This window comes from Lolium rigidum, chromosome 2 (genome assembly GCF_022539505.1).
Source record: "Lolium rigidum isolate FL_2022 chromosome 2, APGP_CSIRO_Lrig_0.1, whole genome shotgun sequence".
NCBI lineage: Eukaryota > Viridiplantae > Streptophyta > Magnoliopsida > Poales > Poaceae > Lolium > Lolium rigidum.
In genome coordinates, this window is record NC_061509.1 from 93615331 (window position 1) to 93629341 (window position 14011).

The window sequence follows — 14011 nt, forward strand, 5'->3', positions numbered from 1 at the left end:
ACTCCTAGATGTTTTAGGTTTGTTGACAGAGTTAGTACTCCTACTTGCTTTTATCCAACCTTTTGTTTTTTCGGTTATTTGTTTTGTCAGTAGTGCAAATCCCCGGTCAGTGCTCGGACAAGCCACACTCCCCTCAGATCTGTCTTGTGAAAAGCAAGAAAATCTCTTTTCTAATCTAATGTCTACTGCTGCAGGTGAGTCAACTCTACCGAATCGCCCAATCCACTGGCTTTCCGATGCAAACCCAAAGCTTACCGGACCATACTTTTGAAGGTGAAGCTTGACGAAGACGGGACACGCGCTGGAACAGCGGAGAGGCTCTCACAGTTTTGGCCGCTTCTGCGGAGGCGCACGGTGGCCCGCAGCCTGGCCAGCGATGCCGATAGGTCGACCTGCAGAGCTCGCAGCTGCGCCGCCCCCACTGTAATAGGAGCCGAGGGGAGCGCCACCGCGTCCGTCGCCGAAGATTCCATCTGAAGACCGCAACGCGGAGCGTGGCGCTGCCGACTGCTATGGCAATCGGGGCTGGGGCTCGCCGCTCGCGTTGCCCTCTCGTTCCGTAGCGACAGCTACAACCCGCAGTCGGCAGGCAAGCCGGCACATGCCTCGTTGCTTCAGTCTCACCCTGCTCGGTCCCTTCCACCTTTCAATTGTAAGTTCTTGATTTTCCCCAGTTTCGATTACAGGATGACCTATAATTTAGTCATTGATTGTAGCATTTGATCTAGTTCTAACAATGGCGTTACCTTGTTTGATCTAGGGTACTTGCTATCTAAAATTTGCTGTCAGGGAACTCATCTTTTTCACACATTTGTTGAAACAACATAATGAAAAATTGTTTATGTTGCTCATCTTTCGAAAATATATAGCTATCTCATATTTAAGAGCTCTGACTTACAGTACTAATCAGAGTTCACACAACAAGATAAACAAAATACTTTAAGAGTAATGGAGTATCTACAAACTACAACACAACATTGTCTTGAGTATTGCTGTCTGATCTGATTAGACTAAGCTTTCTTCCACAAAAGGGATTTCCCTTGACAACTATCCTCTCCCATTCCTTAAAGACATGTCCTGCCACCTCATTTTATATTACATTCGCTGTTGTAGACACAATTAGCTAGGGACATCATTCCAGCATAGGCACCATCAGCTATATGTACACACCTGTTGAATGGTATAGCACCTAGGTCACTATTTGTACTTCTGATGATTAGAATCACAATATAAAAGAAAACGTGCAATATTAGAAATAGCAATGACCAATATACCTGTACATTTACGTGAATTACATCAAAACATCCCTGTAGACAATATTTTTGGTGCTTTTGCCCGACCGATCAACTTCCTTATTTGGTTTTGCAAGTATTCTTGTTGTTTGTCTTGATATCCCTCGAGACAAAGCAACATAGAGTTGACCATGAGAGAACACCGACTCTGGAAGGTAGATGCCAACATTTGGAATAGTTTGTCCCTGAGCTTTGTTAATTGTCATGGCAAAGCTAAGACGAATCGGAAATTGCTTTCTCTTGAATTTGAAGGGAAGCACGTCATCTTCCGAAGGATACAAAGGAATTCGTGGAAGGAATACCCTTTTTCCATTATGTTGGCCACCAATAATTTCTGCATCAATAGCATTTTCTTGAAATGCTCTAATGATAAGTCGCGTTCCATTGCACAGTCCGTTAAACGGATCCAAGTTCCGAAGTAAAATGACAGGACAATTAATCTTCAGTCTAAGAACATGTGGAGGAAGACCATTGGGTGTGAGTGAGTTTAGAAACTCAGGCGGATAGTAATTATGTGGATCATCCACTGCTGAATCAAAACTGTAGTAGATCTTTTCCTCTCCGGGAAACCGGTCAATAAGCATTGCGTTTAGTTCATCAACGTATTCATTCTTAGTGGAGAGAATGGCGCGACTGCTAATATAAGATGGTGTTGCTCCATTCTGGCCAAGTGAAGGGAAGATATCATTTAGTAACTTACTAACCGAGTTTTTTGAGTCTGTGTATGGGACAACTATTTCTTCTGGAAGGCGCACATAGTCTTGGCCAATTGATTCTTCTGTACCATCACCAATTCTTAACAGAAAATCCGAGAACCATGGATCAAATCGTGCTCTCATGTTACGCCATAGTTTTATTTGTTTTATGTCCTGCCAGAGATATGATCTCTTCAGCGTAGCGTCTGTGACTTGTGCTCTTGTGCCTCGCCTCACCACTGGAAGAACTTGTCTGAAATCTCCTCCCAATACTACCACTTTTCCTCCAAATGGAGATCCAACACCAGTAATATCTTGCAAGGATCTATCAAGTGCCTCCACAGCCTGACGTTTAGTCATGGCAACCTCGTCCCAAATAATTAAAGACGCTCTCCGAAGCAATTCTGCAGTCCCACTCTGTTTACTGAAACTGACTATCATTCTGAATATTTATAGGTATCTTAAATCTGGAATGTGCAGTCCTACCACCCGGCAATATAGATGCAGAAATTCCGGATGTTGCAGTTGCAATTGCTATTAGACCCATGGACCGCACTTTTGCGAGTAAAGCTTTATACAGATGTGTCTTTCCTGTACCTCCTGGACCATCAATAAAAAAGACCTTACTCTTCTTCTGCAGAACATGGTGCATTATCTCATCAAAGGCAAGTTTTTGCTCACAATTTAATGTTGCACAGAGGTCCAGGTGCTCTTGATCAACAGGAATAGACAACTCTTCAGTTACTTCTCTACATATTGAGCTATCCAAATCAGTCCCATGTAGCATTTTTGGGAGATCAAAGCATCTAATATCCTTGCCCATTGAGTATAACAGGGCACTAATATCTCTGAGTACCATCTGCTCAAGGCATTCTTTATTACTTGCACTCTCCTGTCTAAAATCATCAGCCATGGCCTCGAAATGTTCTTCCCATAATTCACGAACACTTGTTACCTCACAGAAAACCAATATTGTTGCAAAAAGCCTTCTAAGTGCAGAAGGCATTTCGAATGTCGCAGCCTCGCTCAGACAATCAGAAACACTACGATCAGCCTCAATCAGACCCCTTCTCTCTGCAGCCTCTCTGAAAGTGGCCAAGACAAAACCATTGACGGTCCGCAGATCCTCGAATGATGTAGCTCCCCTCACATGATTTAACAGTATCCTCAGGTAGTACCGTTCTCCTTCAGCAGGGTGTGCAGCAACAAGTCTCCCTACTTGTATTCTCTGTTTGCGACGTCTCCAACTCTTAGTACGATTTTCCCATACAAAATATTCTGGAAATTCCTTGTATAAGAAATTCCTGGCATAACTATCAATAGAATTCATCCTAAAATATTCAGTAAGCATTGTTCTCGAAGCCAATCCTTTTCCGACCACATCTTGCAAATTTTCATAATCTTTATAGCACACGTGGTGCATATTTGGCAAATGGACTTGTAACTGTATAACTGATGGACACATCTCACTAAGATTGAAAGAATAAATCCTCCATATTGCCTCTGGAGGCGATATAAACCTTGCATCTCTGTAATCACGTATCTCATTAATAACTGCATCATCTCCCGTGGCCTCGATCACGAAGGAGGCACGATCATGACCTTTGTAGATGTACTTGAATAAATATTTCACCGCCTTGATGCTAGAGCAAACTTCAATATTGATATGGCAATTGTATCGCATAAGTAGATAGGGATTGTAAGGCACAACCCATCTATTGTCCAGAACTGCACCCCTAATGCACACTCGACAGCCGTCATTCCTGCGCCTATAGATTGGGTAAGAGTCATCTCCTTGCAGTGTAGTCTCTGCGAACTGCCGAGGATAATGATACCTACAACTTCCATTTTCCATACATGGATTGTTTATGTTGAGAACTCCACACGGGCCATGCATCATGTGCTTAATAACTAAAGCATGCAACATAGGATATTTATCACTATCAGGAATTTCAGCCGATATTATCTCATCATATTGGTCTGGGTTAGTTATCTTGTAATTTGAATTCAGAATTATCAAGAAGTGTGCATGTGGTAGACCTCTCTTCTGAAACTCAATTACATGCACATGTGCAGCAACTTCACCAAAGAATTTCTTCTTGAACAGAAGAGCCTTTAAATCCTCTAATTTTGCCTTGAAGACTCGTGCTACCAAGTCAGGACGGTCTTGTGGTGATTGGCCTGGTGCGAGTTCTCTAGTTATCTCCTCCCAGTGTGGGTTGCAAGTCATTGTAAGGAATATGTCTGGCTTGCCAAACCGTTGGACCAAAGCCATAGCATCCAGATATCTGCGACGCATATCTCGTGGTCCACCAATAAATGATGGAGGGAGCACAATGCGCTTACCAGTCATACATGCACGTGTTTCACCAGCAACAATGCTATCTACCAATCCTTGATATAAATCTGCTCTTATGAGATTCTGAGTAGATGGTCGTAACAAGAATGCTAAACTTATTGATTCAATCTTAATGTACATGTCAACCACATATTGTTGAGTCAATCTCCTTCCAAACAGTAGGATGTTAAATTCTCTGGGTCTAATTTGCAGCTTGAAACAATAATACTCTCGCGGCGAGACACAAGAACCAGGACCATGTTCCAGCATTCCTACATAATCCAAAATAACATTTGTTAGTAAGCTATTCTAGAGTGTAAACATAGAGATGTTAACCAATTAATGTATGATAATGTACTTGCCTTCTTCGTCAAAAGTATTTAATTGATTGGCTATAGATGTCCTTGCACGTCGACTCACTCTAGGAAGGTCCAAGTTCCATCCGACCTCTCCATTTGGGAAAAGAAGCGGATATGATAGCGGATCATAACACCCATGATATGCCTTTATATATTGTGGACGGTCTGATTTACCATAAACCATTATACTCCTGTCAAAATGGCCTCGAGGGTCACTTCCCTCAACCCAAATTGCTGCCACTTGTGATGCTGTTGGAGCATTATATACTCTTTGGTCCAGAGCAATATTTGTGTTGAGCTCAATCCTATACTCAGCAAGGTTTGGAATAGAACCAAGACTTCTAAAGATCTGGACATAAGGATTAGATGAGAGAATATCTAGCAACTTTCTGATGAGATCTTTATTAAGGTTAGGTGAATGACGAAATCTCTGTTGTAGATCAGCATCAGTGTCATAAAAATATAGCTGTAGATGCTTGGGACCATCTTCTCTGGGCACTAATTGATCGATTGGGTGATAAATCTGACCCTGTGCGCGGAATGTATAAACTCCAGATCTATTGTTGCAGAATCGTTGATCCAAGACAACCCCAAGAGAGGTAAAGGAGAAGTGAGAATTGAAGTAACGTATGTTATCCCGGAAGTACTTTGCATCTGAATCTTGGCTTGTGTACAATCGACGTAATTCATCGGGTACTGGTGGACTTACTATTTTAACTTTTCCACCCATGCAACAAAATGTTGGTCTCTCATACTGGAACCTTTTTGCATTGCAATGTCGACAGTTAGGAACCTGATCTAGAAAATGATAATCGCTGGGTAAATTTTGATATATACGATCATATGGATCCATCTGTATGCGACTTGGGACAATATTTCTTTCTAGATATGATTGGAATTCAAAACCTGCATAGTTTTATTTGAAAATATTAGAAATACAAGTCAGACTTGGAAGTATTATTGTAAAACTAAGTCAAGTAAATACATACCTTGTCCGCTGAACATATAACTTTCATCATCATGGTTGTCATATTCAAGCATCTCTCTAGTGTCTCCAATATTATCTGTCGTTTGTGAAACATAAAAATCAGATGACATAATATTTTATCTGAGCATAATAAGTAAAATCAGTGCAAGGTGGTACTGAAATTACCTCGAATGATGACAGGAAAAGAATCCCTTGGCACGTAGATAAGATCTTCATGTTCAAGGTTGGTATGATCTTGTAGTTTCACAGGAGTACGTCCAGTTGTACGTTCATTGCTAACAAGTACTCCATCAGGTGTAGGGTGTGCACCATTCGAACTTACACCTTGAGACTTTCTTCTTCTCTTGTACTCACGTCTTGTTTGTAAGTATTCCTCTCCTTGTTCAGGTGTCAACTGGGAATAGCAGCTAGTGGTGCATCGGATCTTACGTCCACCATGGCCACTAATTCTGTTATATATTTGTGCATCGTCTGGAGTTTGATTTTCTGAAGAAATAGAAGATACAAATACTCCAGATGGACTGATCTTCATTCGAGTACCATTTTTCGGGCGGCACATATTTGACTGAAGAAGGATGCCTTGTTTAGATGCTGACACATCGAAACTGCCAACTGCAGTCACTGTTTGTCACATGGCCAAAAAAAATTAGGCTGTATTATTAGTAAATATACAATACATTAGAACTAAATTAATATATTTTTACCAACCTCGTTTCCTCTTTGCTGAACATCTTGGTTGATGGATCATTGAACTGTGTATATTGGAGCTTGAAGATGGAAAATCTTCTTCTTGTAACAGAGTGACTGCTATTTCTTTTCCTGGCAGACAAATACATATTAGTATCATCACATAATCATGTACAACAAAGATGATATTTTTCCTACCACAGGGCATGGTAACTTCTGTCATTCTAGAAGATTCAGTTGGCAAGTGGATGTTGCCATGGGTACTCATACTGGTATCCCCTGTTACAGATTGTGCATTGCTACTACTTGCACTGCCAACTCGCTTTATTCGTTTGTACTCCCGATTCCTCTGCAAATACATTTGTCTCTGATGTGATGTCATCTGCATATACCTAACCCGATCACGGTATCGTTTACGCTGAGAAGCATCCATTGATACTGCACCGCTTGGTTGAACCATATGATGATTTCAATCTGGAGTGTCAGACATTTGAGACACACAGGAAAAATAGGGACGGAATTAATTGCTTATGTGTAGTAGAAAAACATAACCAGATTGATGTACATAATACTTTCCTTTCAATGAAAACAAATTGCAATCAGTTAATGTGGCAAAAATATTGAGCATAACTTAAAGATTACCAACAATCAATTTTTTATTAACAGTAAAAAATATGATTTCATTGGTCTAGAAAAGAACCAAATCGCTTGCCATTTCACACTTATACCAATACTAAGTGGATTTATGTAGTTCACATCAAAGATCTGTAAGTGGACTGAACAAAAAGCCAAACACTTGATGTGCGACGAAAATAAGAGAGATAACACGCAAATAATAACCAGCTAATTTTAGTGTCACGACTATCAAGAAGCACCATATGTGCAGCAATCTGAACGTAGATGAATTGTGCAAAATAATACCCATCATAAAAAAAAATTAACAAAGGAGAGAGCGACTCACACGTGGTTTCCTCCTGCGGTGTTGGCTCCACACCACGGCGGCTTGGGTGTATACGTACGGATCGTATACGTATGTACACGACGGCGCCGCCGGAGATATGCAACGCTGCAGACAGGAGATGCAGCGAAGCGAGTAATACTTCAGCTGTGCCAAGAACTGTGATCTTGCAACAGCAATGGAAGCAGAGCTGTAGTCGGATGTGAGATTCGAGATGTAGGGGGCGGAAGGACAGCAGAGTGAATGCGGCCGGTGGTGTGCTATGCGCGGGAAGAACGAATTGAGCATATCCAGTACTGGAGCGCGGGCGCGGCCGGCAATTGAATAAAATATGATAAGCGCGAACGTGTAGAGCTATCTGGAAGAGCTGAGCAGCTTCCAGCGCGCGGGAGGAGCGGGAGAAGAGTCAGGCGAATCCGACGAAGTATAGCCGTTGGATTTTGCACAACACATGATGATGTACGGTGGATAGCAACACATGCCTTGAGATCAATGGTCAAAAATGGTTCTTCATTGCATGGCGGGAACATGGGATGGGATTCAAAATTCAAATTCAAAACTGGTGCATTATAGTAGTAGAGATAGAGATATAGAAAGAGCTATGAAACAACGCTCAGTGCTCGTTTGGTGTTTCATTTTTAAAATCGGCTTAGTCACGCTGAGATCTTTAAAGCTAGATTGTTTGTTGACATGTTTTGGTACCTTTCTCATGCCGTTGGTATTTCTAAATTGTTATCATCTGTCATATTATAACATTGCTATATTATAATAACTTGGCTACCACATTTTTGGATCTTTTTTTTAGAATGTCCACATTTTTGGATCTTATTCTACATCAATGCAACACTACATGTTACGACTCTTTTTTTTTTTGGTGATATCATCTATTAGTTTTTCAAAATCTAGAATACTTGCTCTCTAGTTCTAACATTACACTGACTAAAAACATGAATAAATAAACTAGCAACTATATTTTCATGCCAATTTTTCGTTGTTAATTTGGCAACTGAGGATATTTATATGGATAATTTATGTGTTGTTTCTTCAAAACATAAAAGCGTGATATCTAGATATGAAGCCAATCGCAATGCAGATGGTTGGCTAATCGGACCAATGGTTTGTAAAATATATTATTTTACAAATTTTTAATAAATCATGCATAATCAGGTGTCCGAATCCTACATACAGGTATTTTCCCTATCTCTCTCCCTAGAAAAAAATTCGCATTTAAATTCAGCATGTAACACTAACTGAACATGTAACTAAAGCGTGAAAGTACGTAAAACCACTAGTACTGGCATAACATTAAAATTGTCTTCTATTCTTCAACTCGCGGCCAATTTGAGGGTGCGGCGTGCTGCATTTGCTAGTATATATTTGTAACAGATTTCTCCTTCCATAAATAATAAGAACAAAGCGTCCGCCAAAAGAACTTTCGGCGTGGCGGACGTTTGACTGCCCTAGCCGCGTGTCTAAAAGCCCTTTCCGATCCGACGCGGCCCAATACGGTATCCGAAGCCCCAAGTCTATCCCCGCCACACAGGGAACGTTGCAGGGACACTAGACGCAACTAAAAGCGACGGGGACGACTGGCAAGCCCGCCTCATCAGCGATATGAACCGAAGCGTTTCACCTTTGCCTTAATACTGACGATGATTTCCGAGGCGGAGCAGGCGAGCCGTCCCGTCGGTGTTGCGCCTCCTCCACGCGTCGCCGTTGGCCGCCTTCCCGCGCACAGGGATCTTCCCCCGCCTTCTTCGTCGCCTCCCGTGCTTTCTCCCGCCTCTTCCCGCGTCTTCATCGGCTATAAAAGGCCGCCTCTGCTCGCTATCGCCACCACAGGTGCCAGCAATCCTTTCCTCCACCTCCACGAGAACATGCCTCGTTGCTTAGCAGCCACCTAGTCAATGTTGAGGCGCACCGGCGACGGCCAGGCACCTCCACCTCCGCCTCCACCTCTACCTCCACCGAGGATGACTCTCGTGCCCGCGAGGAAGCCAATGAGGAGCAGCGGCGCCACGCCGTCGACGTCTCCATCCAACGGTCACAGATAGAGGAGGCAGGCCGCCGCTCCTTCGCAGAGGAGCGGCAGCGGCTCCTCAAGGACACCGAAGAACGCCTTTTTGCGAGGCTCGAGAGGATGCGACGGCTCTAGAAGCTGAAGAGTGCGGGATCGGCTACGGCGGGACGTGGCTGTCGAGTGCCCCAAAGGACGACGAGTAGTCTAGGGAAGATCCACTAGCCGTTTTCATTGTAAAATATAATCAAACTTAAATGAAAACTTTTATTTTCATGCTATTTAAATATTTTGGAGCAACTTTGTGGCCTCTCACAAACACTCCATACGGCGCTTTTCCGAATGCCGTCTTTGGAACGCGACTGAAGATGTTGTTACAAGTCACTTGTTGGGATCTAACTGCCTAGGTAGTGCAATAATTGGATGGATAGACATGGAAACTCACTCAAATTATCCAAGACCTTTCACGTCATTGCACCAGTCGCCCTAGCCGGCCCGTCGCAGACAGCTTTCCACGGCACTGCACGCACATTATCCATGGATGACAACTTACAACTATATTTATAGGATAGTAGTTGGACGTATGTTCAGGTGATCAGGTCTAGATCCCATCGGTAAAACTGAACTCGTTAGGACCGTTAACGCAGACAAGGCATTATCATGTAGATCGTCTCGCTTTGCAGACTCGCGGTGGTTGCTAACTTGACTTGTCAGGGAAACACACCACGTGAACATACAGTGTGTCGTTTGTTATTTCCTTTCCTTCCAAAACAATCATCGCTCAAGGGCCACGTACTTACATCTATGCGAAACTGTAATCATGATATGGTACAGAGAAAAGAATGCAACCGAAATACTACCAAAAGCAATACGGTGCCCGCCGTGATGAGTCGCCGGCCGGCGGCGACACGCACGTACGAGCCCCATTCCTCTCCACCACCTGACAGCGCCACTCCACCACCTGATTATTCCGTTGCCTCCCTTCACACGCACTCCACCGCCTTCCCACCAGAACAAAAAAAAGCCACACATCCGACCCGCCTAAATGCTTCTCGTCGTCCCCCCCGATCTTCGCTGGCAATAATGTCGAGCGATCGATCCCCGGCCGGCCACGAGTCTCCAGGAAGGAGCAAAAGTTAGTTGGGTTTCCTGCAGTTGTTGCGGATCTCGCCGCTGGACCCCGTGAGCGGGCTGATGTTGCCCATCTTGATCATGGCGGTGACGAAGTCGGCGGAGAAGGCGCCGCCGTTGCCCGCGTACTGCTGCGCGATGGAGTCGACGGGCCCGCCGCTGCCGAAGAGCTCCTGGTCCGAGTGCAGCAGCCCGAAGCGGCTGAGCAGGTTGCGGTAGTATCCGTTGTCGAAGCGGACGGAGCTGAAGGCGTCCAGCGGCGCCAGGTTCCCGTCGGTGGCGCCGCTCTGCGGGCCGCACACCTGCCGCCGCCGCGTCGCGAACCCGGCATTGATGTTAGTGTCGTTGTAGATGCGCGACCGGAAGCTCGCGCACCGCGCCGCCCCGATGGTGTGCGCGCCGGAGAGCGCCACCATGTCCCTGGAGTCGAGGCCCTTGGACGCGAACGCAGAGATGAGGGTGGCGGCGCTGGATGACGGGGAGGGGAGGTTGCTGTTCGCCGCCGCTTGCGTCGTCGTGCGTGCGTCGCGGCGGCCCAGCGGCACTGCCCACGTCGGACCGCCCAGCTGCAGAAACAAACGTCGATGATCAGCCCACGTTACGTGGTAATTCAGACAAGTAGGATCCAAGAGTGTAACTGACTGCTTGTATAGTGAGAACACAAGTGGTAGTATCATACACGACGACAGAATCAACCGATATCCCAGAAAGATCGAGCTTTCAACATCGTGCAGCGGCAACAACCTCACTAGCTGTAAGCGGTTGTCTGTGCAAATCAATCGAGGCCGCGGCCCACATGTCAAAAGGCATGTGCTGACTAGTTTGTCGCGCGTGCGTTGTTAAAATTGGACACTGGTCTTTTCGGACAAGGCGACAGCTAGTTCGGTGTACGGGGTGTCGGCAGATCGATGCAGTACGTAAATAAATTATCGGTCTATTTTCACCATGGAGGGCGTGCATGGTAATTAAGCTTAGTAGGAGGTAGGAGCGCGCTTACCAGGTTGACGCCGTCTCGCGCGGCGACGGCGAGAATGTCGGCGCAGGAGACGGTGCCGGGGCAGGCGGCGTCGACCCGGGACTTGATGGCGTCGATCACCTCGTAGCCCCGCAGCGAGTTGGCGTTGGGCCCGGCGTTCTTCTCTCCCGTGAGGGTCGACGAGTCGTCCAGCAGCACCGAACCGTCACAGCCCTGCGCGCGGCAATCGGAATCGACATGGATATGAGTCCCAATTCAGGTCAGCTCAGCAGGTGTGTAGCAGCAGAGATGATAGGTTGGAGGAACGTACGTTGACGAAGCAGTCGTGGAAGAAGAGGCGGAGGATGGAGGCGCCCATCCGCGGCTCCTGCTGCACGGCGGACGTCATCCCCGACCGCACGATGGACTCCAGGCTCGCGCAGCTGCCGCTGTAGAAGGACGTCGAGAGCTGCGCCACGGCGGCGGGGGCGAGCAGGGCGGCGACGGTGGCCAGCACCGCCGCGGTCATGGCCGCCGCTCTACCACCAACAAACAGGGGAGCCGCCATTGCGAGCTTCCTAATTCGCTCCCCTTGGCTCCTCCAATTCCCTTTTGAGTTGGAGAAGCAGTGCCGTGCAGTGGTAGTGGTAGTGGTACCACCTCTAAGCTGCGGCTTCCCCGTGAACTATATAGTGTCGTCCATTCCCGCGGTTGTTGCCAGGAGATCGAGTGAAGCAAAAATAACTACTCATCACGGGGGCGGGCCACGCAACTTGTAACTAGAATCCATTCCGTTCGTGACAGCTCTTATCGAGCTGAGATCCTACCATACCATGCGTGCATGATCCTGCTATATGTAAGGTCTTAACGGCCATGCCAACAGAAAATGGGTAGTACTGTACCTACAATCCGGCCTGCTACTAGATACACTACTGCAGTGTATTAAATTGTTCTGTTATCCCAACTCACACCCGGAAACTCAAAACGGGAGGCCGAGCTACCCGTAGCAATTTAGAGCATCTTCATCGGGCACTCCAAATATGCGTTAGTACATACGCCGACAGTGCTCTACAAAGGTCACCAGCATCTCATCTCTTAGTTTGGCAAGGGATTGCCCACACCGGCGACCAAGATAATTTGAAGGGTCGAGGCGAATTCGAACGAATGATACGAAAATGGGTAAAAATGAACTAAAACAGCTAAAATTTAGATATATTACAAGGTTCAACATAACAGCTAAAAGTTAACTAAACCCTAGTTTACGGACCGTCGGTCAACGGACTTGTCTCGCCATCGTTCTTTCCCTTGGCCAGCGCCGCGTGCTCTCGCGCCCGCCTCTCCACCCTTGACTCCTTGTTCTGGGCGAGTCTCACTTCTCCGTGGGTGGCCGCCTTGGCCTGGCGCTAAGCGTAGAGCTCGAGCAGGCTTCGCCCCTCGGCCACCATGAGGAGGCGACTAGGCTCCTCCATGGGCGCCCGCTCGCGCAAGGTCTCAACGATGCGCTCGAAGATGGCGGCGTTGGTCTCCTCGAGGACTTCCTCTCGGATCCTCTGTTCCCACGCTGCAATGAAGGGAGGCAAGGATCACACATCCTGCTCTGGTTCCCCCACTAACTCCTCCTAGGCACCCCACTCCGCCTCCTCCTCCGTGAACTTGGCCTCCGTGTCCGCTATAAACGCCTCGTTCCACTTGTCGAACTTGGAGTCGTCCGAGAAGTCATCTAAACCGAAGTCCAACAGCTCAATCTCCTCGCTGAGCTATAGCGACGCCACAGGCTTGGGCTAAGGTGGCACACATGCTCTGGTTGCGGTGGCGTGCGTCCGCTACGGCCAATCATGGTGTAGGTTGTCGCGGGTCGGTGCAACATTGTGTTGTTGAGGCGAGTGGCGGAAAGGGTGTTGTCAAGTGCGGTAGAGATGTGGAGACGAGTGTGGCAAAGGACGTGTTAAATATGAGGATAGGGCCGGTGTGGGAATTTACGCAGGATGTATCCGAGGAGTCTCCGGATGACCCACAAGTATAGGGGATCGCAGAACTAAAACCCAAATTTATTGATTCGACACAAGGGGAGCCAAAGAATATTTATAAGCTTTAACAGATGAGTTGTCAATCCACCTGCACCTCAAAATAGACTTGCTCGCAACAGTTTATCAGTAGTAACAGTTTTATGGAAGTGGTAGTAGTAAAGTAACAGCAGTAGCGAAATAAAAATAGCAGTAGCGATGATTGCAGTAGACAGCGAGATTAAAATACTGTAGGCACAATGATGGATGAACGGGCGCTGCATGAATGAGATAGTCCATGTAATAGCAAGACATAGGCATTGCAAGTAATAATGATAAAAGCATCCTAGCATAATATAACCATAGGCGTGTGTTCCTATTTAGTCGTGCGTACTCGCAATGAGAAACTTGCACGACATCTTTTTTCCTACCAACCCGTTGCAGCGGGGCCTCTAGGGAAACTACTGGTAATTAAGGTACTCCTTTTAATAGAGTATCGGAGCAAAGCATTAACACTCCATGAACACACGTGATCCTCACATCATAGCCATCCCCTCCGGTTATCCCAATTATGGTCACCTTCGAGCA

The 14011-nt window shown here is 46.1% G+C and overlaps 1 protein-coding gene and 1 long non-coding RNA gene across 2 annotated transcripts; one reads left to right on the top strand and one right to left on the bottom strand.

Moving 5' to 3' along the window:
• Positions 1–479: 479 nt before the first annotated feature.
• On the top strand, positions 480–6521 carry LOC124692088. Its single transcript, XR_006999323.1, has 2 exons — positions 480–652; positions 5853–6521. It is a non-coding gene; the product is annotated as an uncharacterized LOC124692088 (long non-coding RNA).
• Positions 6522–10365: 3844 nt separating this feature from the next.
• On the bottom strand, positions 10366–12240 carry LOC124692087 (peroxidase P7-like). Its single transcript, XM_047225387.1, has 3 exons — positions 11752–12240; positions 11463–11654; positions 10366–11031 (listed from the first exon to the last, which is right to left on the bottom strand). Exons 1-3 carry the CDS (start codon positions 11986–11988, stop codon positions 10471–10473), a joined length of 990 nt encoding a protein of 329 aa, XP_047081343.1. The 5' UTR covers positions 11989–12240; the 3' UTR covers positions 10366–10470.
• Positions 12241–14011: the final 1771 nt, after the last annotated feature.

Bases quoted from the DNA above. Each gene is read 5' to 3' on its own strand.
- LOC124692087 (XM_047225387.1), bottom strand. From the start codon at position 11,988: ATGGCGGCTCCCCTGTTTGTTGGTGGTAGAGCGGCGGCCATGACCGCG. The intron at 11,655-11,751 runs GTACGTTCCTCC...TGCCGCGCGCAG, and splicing joins TCCACGACTGCTTCGTCAAC to GGCTGTGACGGTTCGGTGCT. The intron at 11,032-11,462 runs GTAAGCGCGCTC...TTGTTTCTGCAG, and splicing joins CGCGAGACGGCGTCAACCTG to CTGGGCGGTCCGACGTGGGC.